This window comes from Neoarius graeffei, chromosome 4, assembly GCF_027579695.1.
Source record: "Neoarius graeffei isolate fNeoGra1 chromosome 4, fNeoGra1.pri, whole genome shotgun sequence".
Classification (NCBI taxonomy): Eukaryota; Metazoa; Chordata; class Actinopteri; order Siluriformes; family Ariidae; genus Neoarius; species Neoarius graeffei.
The window spans coordinates 65,648,555-65,671,559 of NC_083572.1; the positions used below are offsets into that span (position 1 = coordinate 65,648,555).

Sequence of the window (23,005 nt, forward strand, 5' to 3'; positions counted from 1 at the left end):
AAGCACTGATGACTTGGACTCGGACTTGTGCATTAACTGCATTCAGACTCGGAAACTGGAGACGAGGACTGATTTTTTCCTTTATTTTTTTTGGAACATGCCATAATAATTTGGCACAAGATATGTATATCTACATTAATTTTGTACTAATTTTGTGCAAGAGTGTCACACCTGCGCGCCTTGGCACGTGCATCAGATAGACTCTGGACAGCGCACACGCCAAGCGGACTCTCGTGCGTGTGCCGTAAACGACTCGCACCTGCACAGGATTAAGGCGCAATCAGCGCACCAATATAAAAACTGTGAAAACGCACTTACTTTACGAAGTATTGAGTTGCTGACACATTACCGAGCCTTATTTCCTTGTTTGGTTTCCCGATTTGCTGTTTCTCATTTTTGATTCTGCCGAGGCTATGATGGCTTGTTTGCTCGACCTATTGCCTGTTTCGCTGTTTTACAATTTTGCCTGCCGTTCTGGATTGTTTACCCTCTTCACTTGCATTAATAAACACACCTTCTGCACTTACATCCGTCTCCCAACCATCTCTGACAGAATACTTTGCACTCCCTGACAAAGAGAGCCTGTTCATACGTCATGTTCAGGAACAGACTAAATGTTAATGGCGCCAAAACAGCCACCGTCAGATGGTACTGTTGGAGTCTTGTTCTCGGACTCAACTGGATAGTGGACTCGACTTGAAATTTTTTGAATGACTTGGACTTGAGGTTTAGTGACTCGACTACAACACTGCCTACTACCAATCTCAATCGTTAATTTGAGGATATCCTGTTTAATATAGCGTGCTTTACAGCTAGAACAGAAAATTTTATTTAAAAAAAAAAAATCGAATCAGTTCTGTCACTGGCGTAAAAAGTGCTCTCTAGCGTAATGATAATCCAAAGAACGCTACCAAACTGGAGCTAGTGTCCAAAAGGATATTGAGCTTCCAAGCAGTATCTTCCAGCATGTACGTCGTTCATATGTAGCTTTCTTCTGCCATAACTAGTGAAACAGCTACTGAGCTATTGCTACTTTTATTCCCTTTTTGGGCACCTTTACGTCATGTGTTAGAGTTAGGGCTGCGTACCGGTACTGTACCGTGAAAATCGATTCGGTACAGGTCCAAAATACCGGATCATGAAGTACCAGTACTGTACTGATATAAATTTACACCAAGTATCTGCTTATTTTGTGACTGAACATGCGTAAATCCTACCACAAAGACAAAAATTTAGCACTGGAAAAGACATAAAATGCCGTGCTGAAACTTGAAATCGGAGCCATCTTTGATTTGAGATCCTCTCGCCACAGTCTCACGAGACATTGCGAGAGCTTGGCTGATCCAGCGTTCTGATTGGTCAAAAAGACTCAAAAGCAGGTCAGCCATTTTTCCTTTGCTGGCATTGGCGGCCTTTGTTGCTTTGTGTAATTTTGCCGCGCAAGTTAAAGGCCGCGGACTGCGCGTAGTCTGTAGTACTCTTGTGTAGTCACTTCTCGCTGTGAGACAACTTATGACTTTTTGTCCCAAGTTAACTATAGTGTGAGACTGAGAGGGTGACTGAGAAGTGAGGTAGGAAACCTAGTTATGTTCGGTTTTCTTTGAATAAAGATGCTGACAAGTTGTCAACAGTTTATTAATGTTTCTGTCATTATTGAAGAAGTTCAGAAGAATTTGTCAAATTGTTCAGGTACAGGTCCGGACCTGTACCTAAACCTCTGTACCGGTACCTGTACCTGATGTTACGTTTAGGTACTCAGCCCTAGTTAGAGTGCATGTGTTATTGGAGAGCAGCAAAGTAAGAATTTCATTGCATTGGCTGAACCTCCGAGTTTTTACTACGCATATGACAAACTTCTTGAAATCCGTGAACAATAATGCACCATCACTTTTTACAATTGTTTACAATGCCTATCGCGCACACAATGTTATCTATTTCTTTCTTTTTTTACATGTACTCCCTCAATACGCACACTCAACTTTCCGCACGTTAACAGTAACAGGTACTGGCTGGCACTGGACTGTCTGTTTGTGCTAGTTGTTTTTGCACCGTCCTTGTTTTCTGCACTTTATGTTGTGTGTAGTTTATAGTCTGCAATGTCTGCACTCTTGCACTTTATGTCGCTATATGCAGATTTGTAGTCCTGTGGTGTTTAATGTAGCACCATGGTCCTGTAGAAACGTCGTTTCGTTTTAACTGTGTACTGTACCAGCTGTATATGGCTGAAATGACAAAAAGCCTGGACTTCGAGAAGAAGAATGGGGTGGGAAGACAAATCACTATTCAAGATCACTCCAAAGTGGTTGTAGAGTTTAAAACCATATTTCCACTTTCGATATCAGTCACCACGTGCGGGTCTGTACGTCATGACACTCTCAGAAAATAAAGTGCATTATTTTTTCGCGGTGCGGTTTCCATCAAATCCTGCGCTCTGATTGGCTGGCGAGCGGGTTCGTATCCTACGATACGGACCCCGGTTATGGACCTCTGGCGACTCGCTCATTCACAACAACAAACATAGTAGAATTTGTCAGCATTTTTTTTTAAAAATAAGATTTATTTATAAGATTATCAAAAACCTTATAAATTTTTGCCAGCATTTCTCAGGAGAATAGCATTAATTTTACAGCATGGATAGCGATAATGACAGTGTTCACAGCGAAAGCGAGTTTTACTACCCTGAGGAAGAAGAAATAAAAGAAAACATTTCAGGAGAAAGCTAAAAACCTCTAACTGTTGCTAACGCCGAGCAAAAACATGGCTGAATCCTGAATGACTCCTATTTGTATAAATGGAGCACTTGCATGTGACGTCACAGCCGATCCAGATTGTGACAGACGCCATCTTGTCGGTCAAACGCCATATTTCCGCCTTCTACTTCTACCTTTTCTTCTGGAAAAACCTACTATATACAATTCTACTACAACGGCTGTGCCTACAAGCTCTCCCTACCTGTGCACGTTTTTTGTGTGTATTTTTGCGTGTTGTTCGTCTGTATCGGACTTCAATATCCACTACAACCGTATGGACTTACTGGACATGGGTTTCCAGCAGAAAATGACGGTTTGTAGCGATTTCCATCGCATGTACAACATTCCAGACGAGAAAAAAAAAACACATTCCAGACGAGATAGCGAGACCAGCGGGGTCTCCGTGGATTGTTATTGGAAGCAAAGCGAAGGAGGCGGTGCCGGGAGCGGAAGCAAAAGCGAGGCTGCAGAGCCGGCCTGTTGACTAAGCTCAGAAAACAGCCACTCAAATCTCTACTGCTAAGCCTCTACCTCTCCAACGCCAGGTAAACAAGACGGACGATTTGGAATTACAGCTGGAATTACCTTATTCTATTCTATAATCGGCTGGTCAGTGCTATACTCAATACTTAAGTGACTTACCCATCCAGTGAGGATCATTTTCTTGTTTACAAGATGCCACATCTGAGTCGCTGACAAATCCTGAATTTCTGTAAAGATAACTGTCCAGAGATTTATAAGCACGCAGTGCTTCACCACTGAACAGCGAGGGAAAGTTAATGAGGTAATTATACACATCCGGGTATTCCACCTCTGGCAGTTCCATATCCACTGACACGATCGTGAAAACTCCGTCCGGAAAGCCATAAGGGTCACTAATCTGTAGATCATTTATTTTAGACATATATCTAGTTATCTGTTCATTAGAAAAATGAGCCGTGTAGTCCGTCGGTTGAAATTGATCCATTCTGTACACGAGTGTAGCAATATTCAGCTGTGCTGTTGACCGACAAGATGGCGGCTGTGTACTTTCCGGTCACGTGACTGCAAGATCTCTATAGGGGACTACATAGGCGGCAAAATGTAGTTTTTTCCTGCCATGGAAGTGCACTTGTATACCGAGGAGGAAGCCATTTGCATTACAGCCGTGAATGAGGATTCAAAATAGCATTAATTTTACAGCATGGATAGCGATAACGACAGTGTTCACAGCGAAAGCGAGTTTTACTACCCTGAGGAAGAAGAAATAAAAGAAAACATTTCAGGAGAAAGCTAAAAACCTCTAACTGCTGTCAACGCCGAGCAAAAACCTGGCTGATTCCTGAATGACTCCTATTTGTATAAATAGGGGACTACATAGGCGGCAAAATGTAGGTTTTTTCCTGCCATGGAAGTGCACTTGTATACCGAGGAGGAAGCGATTTGCATTACAGCCGTGAATGAGGATTCAAAATGGCGGCTCGGAACGGTTTTCCCTTTCGGGCGCTCTCGTTTTCTGTTAGAATTTGGTAAAGAAAAAAATAAATATATTATTTACCAGCTTAAGGTCGGTCTGTATGGTGAAATACCATGACCTCGGCCTTGAATGCTGACCTCGGCCCAGAGGGCCTCGCTCAGTACTTTCAAGACCTCGGTCACGGTATTTCACGATACGGACCTCCCAGCTGGTAAATAATATGTATTTATTGTACCTTTAGGGGTACAACAGCCTGTCGCTGGAGCAGGACCCTCTCAGGTACTTATCCCGTACCCTTTATATACACTGTTGGAAACTTAAGTACCTTTTTGGCCCTTAAAAGGTACACACAGTTACCCTGAGGCCCAATAATGAGCCCGAGAGGGTACATTAATATACATTGTACCTTGAGGTACAGAAACAGACTCCTACTGTACCCCTATTTCTGACAGTGTACTGTGTGCAAACAGTCACTACTGTAAGACGCAAGCAAGCATTTTTACAACAGATGAACGAGCTAGTGATGGCCAGAGAGTCTCTTTAAGAAAAAGAAATCTAAAACGCACAGATCTGGTGTGGATAAGTTCCTTGGAGGTCTGAGCATCGTTCACTCATTCACTGTCGCTAAAGATTTCTGGTTAAAGCAGAATCGTTCAGAAATATGGCACTTAATGTGCTCACATTCTTCACCGTGACAAAGAAAGTAGTTCATCTGCACTCTGAAATAAATCTTGCGACATGATAGAAAAAGCATGTGTAAGCAAAAGCAACAGTTTCGTGAGTTTAGAGCAAACGTCTGTAGAAGGGGGCCGTCGGCTCGTACGCGCAGGGCACAGACGGAGTGGGGTTTAGTGCACATGCGTAGTGCAGCGCTGATTGGACGGCTCCGGCGCTGCTTAGATGATTAACTGTTAGTAGTGGCTTTCCTCATCCATCTCACACACTCGCTGGACAAGTGAGTATTATGAAATGAGATTTAGACAGGAGACAATTTCGATTGAACCATGATGCAATGAAAGCCAGCGACATTAAAGAGTGATCTACAAGACAGCATTAAATCTTGCCGACATTAATAAACCAGCTCTTAATAATTAATTTTTTAAACACGCAGGAGTCTGATTTCTTCAGGTTGCTGAGTGCGCTAAACTCTACAGCGCGCCGTCGCTTCCCCCGTCTTCCCCATCTGCCCACTTATGCTCCCTTTGTTTTTCCACTGCCTTTTGTTTTCACTGTCATCAACTCGACAATAAACCTGAAACGCCCTTTGACAGCTAAATCGAGGTTGACTGAGGGGAATTTACAGCTTTATGTCGACTCCACACTCAGCACTCCATTCTGGTTATGATTCTGGCCCTCTAACCGGTTCAAAATTAACAGTTAAATGCGTTTAATTAACTCTCACTTAAGCGACGTATATAAGCAGCAATCCTAGAGCTAGCACAGTACAGTGTAAAGCCAGGTTAAATATCCTGCTAAAGTGAGGTGAGGAAAAAAAAAAACGCTCTTTTGCCTTCATGCACACAGCTGCTCCAGCAAAAAAGGGTTATTCAAACACTTGATTGAAAGTATTGCGGATGAAATGCTTAACAAAAAGGGCTCGGGTAGAGAGGACGCGATTTAATCTGAAGCAGCCTTCGTTGGAGCTCAGTTTCTACCCTTAAGAACAAGAGGCATTAAAGCTTTAAAAAAAAAAAGGGGGGGGGTGTTAGATAAAATTGCTTTATATGGGAATCCCTTTAGAGGCCGTACCGCTGTGGAACTCCTCCGCGTGGCCATAGTTCTTTTTCTACCAAGATTTAGAGATATTCGTGGCTCTGGAACAAAGACTTTACTAAGTTATAACACTACTGTATGCATTAAATATGATTATTATCCATACAGGACACTTTTTCGATGGAATAAAAACATGGATTCTATTCCCTTCTAACGGGCTTCATTCATTTAGTTTGACAGCATGCAATATTGTTAGCATATCGCTTATCCTACGTGTATTACATCACTCTACCCAATGGAGAACGAACGCGGAATATGGTTTATGATATTGCATGGTCGTCGAGACATGACGTCACACATCGGAAATGTAAAACTCCTATGCTAGCGAGCGACTGTGACAAACACGGCCGCCAGGTTTGCTTCGTTAAATATGGAAGATTGTGAGAGAATTTTGAAAGAGAAAGATGCGTTGAACACGCAAAAGGAATGTGCATGAATAATAATAATAATAATAAAAAAATGATAAAATCATCGGCTGGCTTTTTTTTGTGGTGTATCAGATAGATACTAATTTTCGATTCGTTCAGGATGATGCTAGCTGAATGGAATATATCTGATATACCACTCAACACCAGCCAGTGTTATTTAATTATACCGCTGCGCTGTTGAATTCTCAAATCTGATTGGTCAGAAGGTCCTGATTAACTTCCTATACCTGCATGCCTCTGACAGCAGTGCCAGACCGAATTCAAATTACAGCTTTATATTAATGCGCTTCTTCTAATGTGCTATCGTTTCTATAGTAACCGCTAATTCACAGGGATGTCCATGACTGACATTCGACAGAACCCGACACTAATCATATATGGAGTACTGTTTTTATTAAACAAATGAAAGCACGTAATTGGTGAGGTAATGTTTAACACTTTATGGAAGAAGTCTCAGATGCTGGTGCTTTCTAATGGTCAGTAAGTTTTCCACTACAGGAGTGTCTTCAGGACAGAGGACTTCCTGTTCCCAGTCAACAATGGACAATTGTGATTAACTATAATTTTAAAAAAAGAGAGAGAGAGAGACACAGCCACAGAGAGAGAAGAGAGAGACACAGACAGCCACAGAGAGACAGACAGACAGAGGGAGGGAGAGACAGACAGATAGACAGAGAGATACAGACAGACAGAGACAGCCAGCCACAGAGAAACATACACACAGACAGCCACAGAGAGACATACACACAGACAGCCACAGAGAGAGAGACAGACAGACACACACACACACACACACAGAGAGAGAGAGACACACACAAAGACAGACAGAGAGACAAAGACACACGCAGACAGAGAGAGACAGACAGACACACACACAGAGACAGATAGACAGAGATACAGAGAGAGACACATACACACAGACAGCCACAGAGAGAGAGAGAGAGAGAGAGAGAGACACAGAGAGAGAGAGACAGACACAGAGAAAGAGAGACAGACAGACACACAGAGACAGACAGACACACAGAGAGAGGGAGACACAAGGAGAAAGAGAGACAGACAGACAGAGCGAGAGCAAGCCCGGTGAGGGAACAACTGTTTGTAGTTGCTTTAAAGTAATTGAACTAACTTTTCTTGTGGATGTTCCACTACATTAAATGGAACTATAAATGGATTTTAAAAAGCACATGTTTATTAATAAATTAAAAACTGTAATCTCTGGCACAATGCTGTAGTATAAGAGAGAGAACACTACAGGATGTGCTGTTACTGGAAATTACACTTCATCTGAATACAAAATTGTTATTTCTGTATAACGGCCTGTTGCTATGGACCACGTCTTTAGCAGAAGCAATAAAATGTTTTTAAATCAATAAATTCATTTTTAAAGTCAATCAATATTTTGTCTCAAATTACTGATTTCTTTAAGCAGCCATGTAATAAGCGGATAACGTACAGCGAGACAGCAATTATTTCGAAATAAACCCCTTCTGGCGGATTCAAAACCTGCATCTCCCTGTCGGGGCTTATTTCACAATAACGACCGGCTCACTGAACATCATCCCTTAAATAATCACCTTTGGGGTGAGAACAGTAACTCGGCTTTGCATCAGGTCACATCGTACAGTACCAGTCAAAAGTTTGCACACCCCTATGCATTCATAGGTCTTTCTGTATTTTGACAGTTTTCTACATTGTAGAACAATACTGAAGGCATCACAACAATGAAATAACTTTGGGAACATGTACAGAATTATGCAGCAAACAAAAATATAGTGTGAGACAAAATGTGTTTCATATTTTAGATTCTTTAAAGTAGCCAGTGTTTACCTTGATGATGCTTTGCACACTATTGGCGTCATCTGAACCAGCTTCATGAGGTCGTCACCTGGAATGCTTTTCAGTTGACAGGTGCCTCGTCAAAAGGTAATGAGTGCAATTTCTTGCCTTCTTAATGAATTTGAGATCAAACAGTAAATAGTAAATAATTAAAACACAGTAAACAGCCCTATTCCACAACTGTAGTAATTCATAATGTGTCAAGAACCACTCAATTAAGTAAAAGAGAAACGACATCCATCATTAGTTTAAGACATGAAGTGACTTAATTTAGAAACAGTGAATTAGAAGGTGTCCAAACTTTTGTCTGGTACAACCCCGATTCCAAAAAAGTTGGGACAAAGTACAAATTGTAAATAAAAACAGAATGCAATAATTTACAAATCTCAAAAACTGATATTGTATTCACAATAGAACATAGACAACATATCAAATGTCGAAAGTGAGACATTTTGAAATTTCATGCCAAATATTGGCTCATTTGAAATTTCATGACAGCAACACATCTCAAAAAAGTTGGGACAGGGGCAATAAGAGGCTGGAAAAGTTAAAGGTACAAAAAGGAACAGCTGGAGGACCAAATTACAACTCATTAGGTCAATTGGCAATAGGTCATTAACATGACTGGGGATAAAAAGAGCATCTTGGAGTGGCAGCGGCTCTCAGAAGTAAAGATGGGAAGAGGATCACCAATCCCCCTAATTCTGCGCCGACAAATAGTGGAGCAATATCAGAAAGGAGTTCGACAGTGTACAATTGCAAAGAGTTTGAACATATCATCATCTACAGTGCATAATATCATCAAAAGATTCAGAGAATCTGGAAGAATCTCTGTGCGTAAGGGTCAAGGCCGGAAAACCATACTGGGTGCCCGTGATCTTCGGGCCCTTAGATGGCACTGCATCACATACAGGCATGCTTCTGTATTGGAAATCACAAAATGGGCTCAGGAATATTTCCAGAGAACATTATCTGTGAACACAATTCACCGTGCCATCCGCCGTTGCCAGCTAAAACTCTATAGTTCAAAGAAGAAGCCGTATCTAAACACGATCCAGAAGCGCAGACGTCTTCTCTGGGCCAAGGCTCATTTAAAATGGACTGTGGCAAAGTGGAAAACTGTTCTGTGGTCAGACGAATCAAAATGTGAAGTTCTTTATGGAAATCAGGGACGCCGTGTCATTCGGACTAAAGAGGAGAAGGACGACCCAAGTTGTTATCAGCGCTCAGTTCAGAAGCCTGCATCTCTGATGGTATGGGGTTGCATTAGTGCGTGTGGCATGGGCAGCTTACACATCTGGAAAGACACCATCAATGCTGAAAGGTATATCCAGGTTCTAGAGCAACATATGCTCCCATCCAGACGACGTCTCTTTCAGGGAAGACCTTGCATTTTCCAACATGACAATGCCAAACCACATACTGCATCAATTACAGCATCATGGCTGCGTAGAAGAAGGGTCCGGGCAGTGAACTGGCCAGCCTGCAGTCCAGATCTTTCACCCATAGAAAACATTTGGCGCATCATAAAACGGAAGATACGACAAAAAAGACCTAAGACAGTTGAGCAACTAGAATCCTACATTAGACAAGAATGGGTTAACATTCCTATCCCTAAACTTGAGCAACTTGTCTCCTCAGTCCCCAGACGTTTACAGACTGTTGTAAAGAGAAAAGGGGATGTCTCACAGTGGGAAACATGGCCTTGTCCCAAGTTTTTTGAGATGTATTGTTGTCATGAAATTTAAAATCACCTAATTTTTCTCTTTAAATGATACATTTTCTCAGTTTAAACATTTGATATGTCATCTATGTTCTATTCTGAATAAAATATGGAATTTTGAAACTTCCACATCATTGCATTCCATTTTTATTTACAATTTGTACTTTGTCCCAACTTTTTTGGAATCGGGGTTGTACATCACCCTCACTGATTATTGATTATTTTCCAGGTGAAGCTCATTCTGTTGTTTTTTACTCTTGACATACCTGAAACTTGCTATTCTGCTCAAACAGACCAAAATGCACATCCATCCATCCATCATCTGTAGCCGCTTATCCTGTGCAGGGTCGCGGGCAAGCTGGAGCCTATCCCAGCTGACTACGGGCGAAAGGCGGGGTACACCCTGGACAAGTCGCCAGGTCATCACAGGGCTGACACATAGACACAGACAACCATTCACACTCACATTCACACCTACGGTCAATTTAGAGTCACCAGTTAACCTAACCTGCATGTCTTTGGACTGTGGGGGAAACCGGAGCACCCGGAGGAAACCCACGCGGACACGGGGAGAACATGCAAACTCCGCACAGAAAGGCCCTCGCTGGCCACGGGGCTCGAACCCGGACCTTCTTGCTGTGAGGCGACAGTGCGAACCACTACACCATTGAGCTGCCATACCAAAATGTACAAATTTTGGAAATAAATAAATAAATGCAATGACCTTCAGGAATGTTTCCCTAGCTGGTTACTTTGCAATAAAAGTGACCCTGACTCTGTACTTATAATATATCCAAAGCCTCCATCAACTCTGCCTTAACACCTACAAGCAGCATACCATATGTTGAGGATCCTCCCTTTGGAGTGACCTTGAAACAGAAGATTAGCTTTGCTCTGCTGCGAGTCGTCAAAACAGCCTCCAAAAATACTGTCGCTTGAAAGGCAAAAGTATCACAAATACATCCACAAGAACATTTTAATATCTGTTTACATCGTGGATAAAAGATGAAGAGGAACTCAAACAGGTTTACTGCTCGTGTTTTGTTACTAGAGAGAGCATCACCAGCGGTGTTGCTTTAATGTGCCAACTGTTGCCGACCGATCATATATCTCGAGTCCTGTCCGAGACGGCTCTTGTAGCCTCGGCCATCAAAAGCATTTATTTCTGACGTTTGGAAGATCCATTAAGGACCACTTTATTTTATCATTCTATCATGCAAGCATAACACTCCCAACGAGACCATTAATGGATGCGAGGTTGTGTTGGAGACGTGCCATGCTCTTCAGCCCTGGCTCAACAAAGGAGCACTGGACTCAAAGAGCTTAGAATGGAAAGTTCCTAGAAATGAGACGGGTTCAGGACACCGGTGTTCTATCTCTCCGCTGCTGGCTGCAGACAAAGCACAAACTGCCCTTGTAATTTTGGCCTGATTTTGACGAGCGGTGGTAGTGGAACACGATGTAGCAGAGTCTCAGCAGCTTGCTTTGCCCTTGGTCATTTCTGCTGGTGTCGAGAATCAGCAAAACGAGATGAGGCCATTCCTCTCTTTTAGCACACCACAATTCAGTGACTTTGCAGACGCTTCAAAGGAAGCACGGTACATCATTAGTATCAAAGTCTTGCCTATATTCTCTGCTGCTAAAGGCAAGGACTCAAGGTGGTGTTTGTGTGCAATGCATGAGCTGCTGCTATAAAAGGAATTCCACAAATTCTCTGCATCAAAGTCTTCTGCAAATTTTACGCTGCTAGAGGCAAGGACTCCGAGTGGTGGTTATGTCTGAATGACACTCCTTCATGGAACCAGTCTACTACAGTTACACAGCGGTACTACACACGCTCTTTTTGCTAGATCCAAGAAATGCTGACTTCATAGAAAAGAACTGAAGTGTGTTACGAGGCCAGACATAACTGGCTCACAAGCAGATATCACTGGAACCTGGAGTTCTAAATAAGTGATACCGAGGCTCATTACGCAATTTTCTGAAATACAATGCGGCCTGAAAGTAAACAAATCTTAACAACCCTTGTACGTTTGATCTCATGGAGTGCATTGTGTGCTGGATAACCGCATGCCTCAGATTTTTTTTTTTACCTCGACAAATTTAGGTCAATTTAAGCTTCTCGGGTAATACTACTTTAATATTTCAGTGGGCAGAACAACAGTGTGCAGTGTACATTTATACAGGATACAGAACATGCAATGTAATATTTAGGATTGTTACAGTGTCAGGTTTTCATGGTAACTCGGTAGGGCTGATTAACTTACGCTGCCTTTCGACATCCTAAAGGTCACTGACCAAACCGAAATGATTAAGTCACATCAATTGTAGTTTTCAGGTTGATGTTGGTAGGCAGACAGATGGAAATATAGGATGTTTTGTATAAGACACAAAAATTACACCTTGTTTGTTTTGATCGTCAAACTGGATCAGGACAGTCATTGCATTTACTGGAATATCTTTTCCCTTTTTTGTCGTATAAACAGAAAAAAATCTGGGAACTTTTTTGGGAATCTGCTGACCAAATGGGGAAAAGTTTAAAAAAAAAAAAAAAGATTAGCAGACTAAAGGCTGTGTTCACACGGCAACTTTTACTCCGGTGTAGCACCGGGGCTGCCCCGGTACAGCGTTCACACGGTACAAAGTTATACCGGTGTAGCCCCTGAAAGCTGCTTAAACCGGTGCAAATCTAACCCTGCTCGGGAGGTGGTTTAAGAAATTTACTCCGGAGTAAATGCTAGTTTGCGGGGCAGCACCGATATAAAATGGGACGTCTGAACGCTACAGGGGTAGACTCGCTACGCGTGAGGAGAGTTGATTACATACGGGCATTGCATAATTTGCATCCTGGTATTTTGCGCTTCCAAAAGGGCGAATATCAACAACAACAGACCTGCGTGTCTTCCAGTGTTGCCAGATTGGGCGGTTTTAAGTGCATTTTGGCGGATTTGAACATATTTTGGGCTGGAAAACGTCAGCAGTATCTGGCAACACTGGTGTCTTCATCCACGTTGTTTTCCCGACGCTTGGTGATGCCATGACAACCGGGAAAAGGAAGTACATTTTCACGCATGCACATATTTCATTTCCGCATTATTACTATTGTACAGCATGGTCGCAAAAACTGCTGTGTGAACGCAAGTGGGGCTGCACCGGTGCTAACACGCTTCTCTCTAGTAAGCAGGTTTGTGACGTGTGAACGCTCCACAAAATTTACACCGGTGTAAGATATATCGCAACAAAATACATCGGTGCAGCATCGATGCAAATATGTGCCGTGTGAACACCCCTTAAGGAAGATAGTCAATAGCTTGGACACACCACCTAATTTAATGTTTTTTTTCTTTATTTTTATGAATTAAAGGTCACTTCATGTCTGAAAGTAATGATGGATGTTTCTCTTTACTTAGTTGAGCGGTTCTTGACATAATATGGATTACTACAGTTGTGGAACAGGGCTATTTACTGTCTATTATTTACTATTTACTGTCAAATTCATTAAGGCAGCAAGAAATCGCACTAAGTAACTTTTGACGAGGCTCTGCTGTTAATTGAAAAGCATTCCAGGTGACGACCTCATGAAGCTGGTTAAGATAATGCCAATAGTGTGCAAAGCATCAAGGTAAACACTGGCTACTTTGAAGAATCTTAAACATATTTTTTTCACGTTTTTGTTTACCACATAATTCCATACATGTTCCATACAGTGGTGCTTGAAAGTTTGTGAATCCTTTAGAATTTTCTATATTTCTGCATAAATATGGCCTAAAACATCATCAGATTTTCACACAAGTCCTAAAAGTAGATAAAGAGAACCCAGTTAAACAAATGAGATAAAAATATTATACTTGGTCATTTATTTATTGAGGAAAATTATCCAATATTACATATCTGTGAGTGGCAAAAGTATGTGAACCTCTAGGATTAGCAGTTAATTTGCAGGTGAAATTAGAGTCAGGTGTTTTTAATCAATGGGATGACAATCAGGTGTAAGTGGGCACCCTGTTTTATTTAAAGAACAGGGATCTATCAAAGTCTTATCTTCACAACACATGTTTGTGGAAGTGTATCATGGCACGAACAAAGGAGATTTCTGAGGACCTCAGAAAAAGCATTGTTGATGCTCATCAGGCTGGAAAAGGTTACAAAACCATCTCTAAAGAGTTTGGACTCCACCAATCCACAGTCAGACAGATTGTGTACAAATGGAGGAAATTCAAGACCATTGTTACCCTCCCCAGGAGTGGTCGACCAACAAAGATCACTCCAAGAGCAAGGCATGTAATAGTCGGCAAGGTCACAAAGGACCCCAGGGTAACTTCTAAGCAACTGAAGGCCTCTCTCACATTGGCTAATGTTAATGTTCATGAGTCCACCATCAGGAGAGCACTGAACAACAATGGTGTGCATGGCAGGGTTGCATGGAGAAAGCCACTGCTCTCCAAAAAGAACATTGCTGCTCATCTGCAGTTTGCTAAAGATCACGTGGACAAGCCAGAAGGCTATTGGAAAAATGTTTTGTGGGACCAAAATAGAACTTTTTGGTTTAAATGAGAAGCGTTATGTTTGGAGAAAGGAAAACACTGCATTCCAGCATAAGAACCTTATCCCATCTGTGAAACATGGTGGTGGTAGTATCATGGTTTGGGCCTGTTTTGCTGCATCTGGGCCAGGACGGCTTGCCATCATTGATGGAGCAATGAATTCTGAATTATACCAGCAAATTCTAAAGGAAAATGTCAGGACATCTGTCCATGAACTGAATCTCAAGAGAAGGTGGGTCACGCAGCAAGACAACGACCCTAAGCACACAGGTCGTTCTACCAAAGAATGGTTTAAGAAGAATAAAGTTAATGTTTTGGAATGGCCAAGTCAAAGTCCTGACCTTAATCCAATCGAAATGTTGTGGAAGGACCTGAAGCGAGCAGTTCATGTGAGGAAACCCACCAACATCCCAGAGTTGAAGCTGTTCCGTATGGAGGAATGGGCTAAAATTCCTCCAAGCCGGTGTGCAGGACTGATCAACAGTTACCGGAAATGTTTAGTTGCAGTTATTGCTGCACAAGGGAGTCACATCAGATACTGAAAGCAAAGGTTCACATACTTTTGCCACTCACAGATATGCAATATTGGATCATTTTCCTCAATAAATAAATGGCCAAGTATGATATTTTTGTCTCATTTGTTTAACTGGGTTCTCTTTATCTACTTTTAGGACTTGTGTGAAAGTCTGATGTTTTAGGTCATATTTATGCAGAAATATAAAAAATTCTAAAGGGTTCACAAACTTTCAAGCACCACTGTATGTCATTTTATGGTTTTGAAGTCTTCAGTATTGCTCTACAATGTAGAAAATAATCAAAATCAGTGTTGTCGTCGAATCACTAAACCTCAAGTCCGAGTCCAGTCTCGAGTCCAAGTAAATTCATTAAAAAAAAAAAAATTCAAGTCCACTATTGATTCGAGTTGAGCTCACGAGTACATTGTGAAGACACTCATCTATGTGATATACTACTGAATATTTCACTGGGTACATTTTGTCCCTTTAATGGTAACTGATACCATTATAACTGTTTAACAACCCCCCCCCCCCCCCCCCCCCCAATTATATCCCCCTAGGCATAAAGCAGTGTTTCACACCTGGACTTCAGACATGGTCACAGAGATGTTGTTGGGTTGAACAGTCAAGTCGACACACTGGTCCACTCTGGAGGCAAACCGCCAGGGTTCATCTGCCCGCTCGCATCGGTCCTTACGGGAGCAGCTACACACAGACAAACACACAAGATCATGCAACATGTTAATCACTCCTTTGCAATGCCACCACATCACTCACTCTGAATGATGCTTGTATGCCTGAACAGAGCTTTTATTGCCTCCCGTGTCCAATCCAAAGAAATTGAGGGTAATTTCTGTAGATAACACTTTTGTAGGCAATAACTTTTATAACGTCAGGCTTTGAAAATGTCAGCTTATAGGCAAACCATGACCTCATTTAAAAGCGGGCGTGTGCATATGCATCTGTAAGGTTCAGCTCTCTCGAGTTCCCACCTAATTTAAATGCTTATTGCAAATGCTACAGGGCAAGTCACTTAACTCAATAAGGGCATGTTGCACTTACTGTACTTCTAGCTCACGGGAGAGAGAATGAAGTCGCTACACCGGCACTAAGACTATTATGTTAATCATCTAGTCTGCAGAGTAGCCCGAGGCTCTGAAGCTTGCTATTTGAGGCTAGAGACGCTCATCAGACATTTACTGTAGGAAGACAGTAGATATGAACGGAGGTTACTGTGTTGCCTTACTTTAATTTCCATTTACATGCCCTCAATTAAATATCATGCTAATGTTCATCCTCTAAGGAAGATGGAGCGATAGGGAAACCACTTTCTGTGTATTTGGGTGATGTTTAATTAACATTTCTGGGCTGCTCTCGTCTTGTGCAGAGCAACAATCAACAAGTAGTTACTGCTTTAAAAAAAAAAAAAAGGGGGCCGATACCAAAATCCAATATCATCTGATACTATGGAACTAGGGGTGTAACTGTCATGGTTCGGTTAATAAATATACATTTTCAGTACAATTTAAAAAACACCACCACACAAAACATGAAATTTACATATTATGAATTTAACTTGGAAACACAAACTTGTAAAAAGTGGCAAACTGCCCAAAATTTCCTCAACACAAAAAGGCACATAATTTTCCTTGAAAATAAATAAATAAATGTTCATATTTCCCCAACCTACTACAGAATTTAAGTGTTTCTGAAGGTTATCAAATAAAAAAACTAATAATAAAAATAATGTAATAATAAAATAATCATTGAAGGTGCAGCATGTAAAAATTAATTCATTTTATTCTCCAAGGATTTTTTTTCCCTTTTCTTAAAAAAAAAAAAAAAGGGTGGGGTTTCAAATGAGTAATCATTGAACAAATACAGCATGCTGCCTCCAAGGATACAGGAGGGTGCTCAAGCTCTGGCAACGCAGTCGCCATACTTACGAGGCTGCATCTCTGAAAAACTCAATTAACACATGGTAAGTTACGGCTCTGTTATGGAATCGCATAAAAACTGGATTTTTAAACTTAATTGCGCACATTGAAATGAAGGACACACCAGCCTGTCAAGTATCACTTTATTCACGAACCTTTTGGCTGACTGACCGTCAAAGCATAAAAAAAAAGAAAAAAAAAAGTTATGCACGTAACATTCATGGCTAAACCTAGACTATATTCACTCGGATCACAAGGCACTCCAAACCGAACGTCCTATGTACCGAACAATACGGTACAATTACAGTACCAGGCAAAAGTTTGGACACACCTTCTAATTCAATGTTTTCTCTTTATTTGTATTAATTAAAAGTCACTTCGTGTCTTAAAGTAATGGTGGATGTCGTTCCTCTTTACTCAGCTGAGCGGTTCTTGATATAATATGGATTACTACAGTTGTGGAATAGGACTATTTATTATATACCACGAGCTACTTCCGGTAAAATCGTGCGCTCCGAGTGGTTCCTTGGCAGGCAGTATTTTCCAGTAATGCCTGTGGGCGATTACAGACTCTGTCCAAGGCGCCGGCTTTCAGTGTTGCAAAAACAAACAAAAACGACAAAAGATGAATTGGAAATCAAAACGGAATCAAAAACAGCCAAAAAACAAAAGACAAGCAAGAGTCGCAGTTATTCGAGAAATGAGCAAAGAAAAGCATTCAGAAACCGCAAACAGAAATTCAGATTTGAAACCGCTCGCTGTTTATTCTGCATGCGTGACTCAACTACGTTACAAATATGACGTGACTAAAAACAGGGTCACGCTTCATTATATGACCATTGATTTTAATCTTAGAAATAATAAAAGCCATATAATAAACTCCTGATTAATCTCACTTGCTCGGTCTTTACGGGAAAATAATCAGACCTCGGTCTTTTTGTACGGACCGAGTCGTACTGTTAAGATCTCGGTCTGATATTTTCCCGTAAAGACCTCGCGCTCAGTTAATAAGTAGTTATTACTATGTTTATTATTTACTATTTGATCTCAAACACGTTAAGGCGGCAAGGAATTGGACGAATTAACTTTTGATGAGGCACACCTGTTAATTGCAAAGCATTCCAGGCGACGACCTCATGAAGCTAAAATATGAAACATTTTGTTTGCCACATAATTCCATTGATTTTTTTTTTTCACGGTGTGGTTTCCATCAAATCCTGCGCTCTGATTGGCTGGCGAGCGGGTCCATATCCTACGATACGGACCCCAGTTATGGACCTCTGGCGACTCAAGGTCTCTGCATGCTCTTGCGACAAGGCTTTCGCAGATAGCTTTTCGCAGACAGTTGTAATTTATTGTTGAGCGGGGAGTATAGGCGTGCGCGATGTTATTCACCGGCACGACGCAAGGGGGCGCGAAGTCGCTAGGAGTAGTTGGTGGGTGTGGTTAGTGGAGTGTTTATCCTCCGGTTACTTATAAATGACTAGAACTTTTTTTTTTATAATGACTAGAACTGGAGTCGTATAGATGTACGTACTTCCTCAATCAACCGCTCTTTGTGCTGCTCCATCTTCGCTCGTGTTTTTAAAAATGGCGGCTGTGAAAACAAACCAAACCGGGAAAGTAGGGAAGCGGAAGTGCGTGTACAGCGGATGTAGAGTGGACCAATCAGAGCCCTCTTGTCTGCGACGCTGTCTGCGAGGCTTCTGCGGTGGTCACAATTTTTGGGAGGTGCGCGCAGAGCGTCTGCGAAGGTGGGGGGGCTACGCAGACACTGTCTGCGACGCTATCTGCGAGGACTGCGTTGTCAGCATAAATTGGCCTTCACTCGTTTGCAACAACAAACTTAGTAGAATTTTTTGTCAACATTTATTTTTTTTATAAGATTTATTTATAAGATTATCAAAAATCTTATAAATTTTTGCCAGCATTTCTTAGGAGAATAGCATTAATTTTACAGCATGGATAGCGATAACGACAGTGTTCACAGTGAAAGCAAGTTTTACTACCCTGAGGAAGAAGAAATAAAATAAAAACATTTCAGGAGAAAGCTAAAAACCTCTAACTGTTGCTAACGCCGAGCAAAAACATGGCTGAATCCTGAATGACTCCTATTTGTATAAATAGGGGACTACATAGGCGGCAAAATGTCGTTTTTTTCCTGCCATGGAAGTGCACTTGTATACCGAGGAGGAAGCAATTTGCATTACAGCCGTGAATGAGGATTCAAAATGGCGGCTCGGCTCGGTTTTCCCTTTCGGGCGCTCTCGTTTTCTGTTAGAATTTGGTAAAGAAAAAAATAAATATATTATTTACCAGCTTAAGGTCGGGCCGTATGGTGAAATACCCTGACCTCGGCCTTGAACACTGACCTCGGCCCAGAGGGCCTCGCTCAGTACTTTCAAGACCTCGGTCACGGTATTTCACGATACGGACCTCCCAGCTGGTAAACAACATATATATATGTTCCATATGTTATTTCATGGTTGTGATGTCTTCAGTATTGTTCTGCAATGCAGAAAATAGCCAACATACAGAAAAACCTATGAATGAGTAGGGGTGTCCAAACTTTTGACTGGTATTGTACATGTACCTTTACACTCATAAGACATAAGCCTAATGTACGCTGTCATGCTAATGAACCAGTGACACCAAACGTTGAAATATTTAATGATTAGTGACGGCGATCAAAACAAAGCGGACTGCAAGCTGCTATGTCGATGAAAATAACGACAAGAGCTACTACAGCATCTTACACTCCAAGTAACCCGTTAAACCATTTTACTTGAACTTTTAACAGAGCGCGAGGGCGGCCAACCTGAGAGCGCAAACAGAACAGTATCAGGAAGAGTAGTCATAAAAAAAGGTTTTTTTAAATTAAAAAAAAAAGCATGCAAGGTGGTATGAATTACGCGTGTGTGAAGTGGAACTGTCGTATATAAGCGAGAGCAGTGCAATTCAGCGAGCACTGAGCACCACACACACACACTTTCTTTACACTTTGTTCTCAGTTGACTGCTAGCAGCACATGACTAAATATAAACACAGCTGAATATAATGTTTCACGATGCCCCTGATGGCTTAATACCAAGAACATTATTCAATTCCGTCTGGGGGGGGGGGAAGGAAAAGAAAAAAGTGGCATTGATGCAGCTGTATTTTGTTTTTCATTCAAATCCTTAGAAAAACAGACTTAAAGGCAATTCCACACACACGTACAACACTTCCAGTCGAACCCAATCCACCTCCGAGTCGATCTCTGGCCTGTCAGATACAGATTTATAAGGTGACGTGGAAATGACAACAGTAAGATTTGTAGTTCATAAGCCATGTGCTTCCTGTTACGGCATATATGATCCTTTATAGCGAGACGCTCAAGGAACTCATCATTCAAACCACATGGGCGCTTTTGGCAGGAACATACACTCTAGTATACTCAGGATACGGCTTTGATGATATTCAATCGCCGATATACTCACACGTTGAGCAGGACACACCAGCCGCAGTGAGGATCTCTGGAGCCCAGACACTCGGAACAAGTAGTGTACTGATCACAGCTCTCTACAGGAACACGCTTCACCTACACACAGAGAAAGAAATATTACACTCATTAAGGTCATTTAAATAAACGCTGTTCCGTACATCCGATTTCTCGCTATATGCGCCCAGAGACAGCAATTAGGTGACGTAAGAGCAGCTCGAGGCTCCATGTGGCTCGTTCATTTGTCTGTGTGCACTGGGGTGTGCGTGTCACATTTGCTCCTGCCTGTGTGTGGATATCACAGGTGTGACTGTGCGCATATGTGAAGGAGTGACCCTGCTTCTCATGACCTGCTGGGCTTTCTGACAGTTACCATGGCGAACCTAATCTCGCTGACAGCCAGCAGGAGAACGCGCTGCTTGGGACAAAGGAACAGGTCTCTTAGAAAGAGCATGAAAATGCCGGCCCTTTTCTCGGTTTTGAGGAGATTAAGGTTGGTGCTGGCGTGATAAAATTAAAGGTACTGGCAAGCTGTGTTTTGAAAATATTAGAGACGGCACCGATCTGCTACTCAAAAACCAATATCGGGGGGGAGGATCAGATATCCAAAAAGGATGTCCCAAAATTTGGGGGGGGGGGGGGGGGGGGGGCGGGACCCCTTATCTGATCCTGTAACAAAGGGGGGGACAGGAATTGGGTTTGGAAAGTTTTTTTAAAACTCCACGTTTCAAACAACTTGCTTGTAGTTTTGTGAGGAATGACTTTAGTCATGTTTACATTTTGCAAGATTTGCAAATTATTTTTGGGTGAAAACTGCAGTTTTGTCCAAGTCATGTTCTTAGCTATGACTTTCTGCCTTTATTTTATTGCTTCAGTTAAAGGGACAATCGTGAATAAAAAAAAATAAAAAAAATGGCGGCACGGTGGTGTAGTGGTTAGCGCTGTCACCTCACAGCAAGAAGGTCCGGGTTCGAGCCCCGTGGCCGGCGAGGGCCTTTCTGTGCGGAGTTTGCATGTTCTCCCCCGTGTCCACGTGGGTTTCCTCCGGGTGCTCGGTTTCCCCCACAGTCCAAGACATGCAGGTTAGGTTAACTGGTGGCTCTAAATTGACCGTAGGTGTGAATGTGAGTGTGAATGGTTGTCTGTGTCTATGTGTCAGCCCTGTGATGACCTGGCGACTTGTCCAGGGTGTACCCCGCCTTTCGCCCGTAGTCAGCTGGGATAGGCTCCAGCTTGCCTGCGACCCTGTAGAACAGGATAAAGCGGCTAGAGATAATGAGATATAAGGTTTTTTTTATTTCTTACTGGTGCAAACAATGTGGATAATTACGCGAAAAATGATTTAAAAAAAAAAAAAAAAAAAAACACACACCATTATAAAACTGGGGAAAAAAAGCAGTTTGAAAACCTGCCTTGCAGTAAAGATTTCATGTTTGTATTTTCATTGATTTCTTATCCATCATTTTATAGACACACCCCCCAAGGCAATCTCTCAACAACATCCTGATGAATCATGACGAGATGCTGCATGCTCTCTGAGCAGGTGTGAAAAAAGTGATGCCATGACAGTCCTTGCTAATGGTAACTAATTTGCATGCTAATGCTAGCTGAACCGCCATAAATTGTGGGGGTGGAGCTTTGTGTGCATGGCTAGAAATGGGGCGGGCTCAGTGAGGGGGAAAAAGAAACATTCAAATCTTATTCAACTCCACCCATTTATCTGTTCGAGACCTTTTCCTCCCTCCTACACATCTTACCTAATGCACCTTTATAAGTTATTTTAAATATCAGTAGTTTTTAAAGGCGGCCGTATCGGATGAGAATTGATATTGGCTCGCACAGTTTTCATATCAGAACTGGTGTCTGAGGTTTAGACTTTCCTAGAAAGCCCAACTCTCCCAGCCAAACCTATAGGTTGTATTCAGTCATGTGACTTGCTTACGTGTGAATGAAGTGGTGGTCAGGCAAACCGATTTGGCTGCCGTTATGTACAGAGCGAGTGAAACCGTCTCCGACTATTTTCACAGTTTAGAGGCCGATGCAGGGTCAAGATAACCTTCAGAAAGCTGATTTCTGCAACGGGATTACACGCTAGTAAAGAAGGATTTTTCCTACGAGTTGGAAAATTATCTATCCGTTGAGTTCCCCGACATCTCAAACTACCTGGTGCTGCAGACATCGTTCTACACGGACACACAGATAAAAACCTGGAAGAGCATGGAGGAGTACAACTTTTTATACCGTATGTAACTGGTTAAATATCTGGAGATCAGGACACTCAGGGGTCGAAATTAAACATGTACCGACGGACATGGGCAAGTCATTCTCATACTTGGGCAACAATAAAATTATCACTAGTTGTCCGTCGGACAACTGTGTTTGAATGTCTATTTTACCAAGAAAAATTAAGTTGTTGTGATTCCTAACAGGAACAGAAGAAAACTTTATTTTTCCCGTCTTCTCTTTTGTTTGTCCTTGACTTTGGTTCGCTGCGGTAGTTGACGCTTCCGTTCGCGAGATGGCACTACATGATATTATGATTATTCACATGAGGCGCCACTG

The 23,005-nt window shown here is 42.0% G+C and overlaps 1 protein-coding gene across 1 annotated transcript in view; it reads right to left on the reverse strand.

Moving 5' to 3' along the window:
* The window catches only part of plxna1b (plexin A1b), a 422,572-nt gene that overhangs the window by 130,215 nt on the left and 269,352 nt on the right, over positions 1 to 23,005 (reverse strand). The window contains exons 5-6 of the mRNA XM_060919493.1: positions 20,442 to 20,542; positions 15,607 to 15,730 (exon numbers count right to left, since the gene is read on the reverse strand). Of these exons, the coding sequence (XP_060775476.1) occupies positions 15,607 to 15,730; positions 20,442 to 20,542 (225 nt within the window). The remainder of the gene's footprint in view (positions 1 to 15,606; positions 15,731 to 20,441; positions 20,543 to 23,005) is intronic.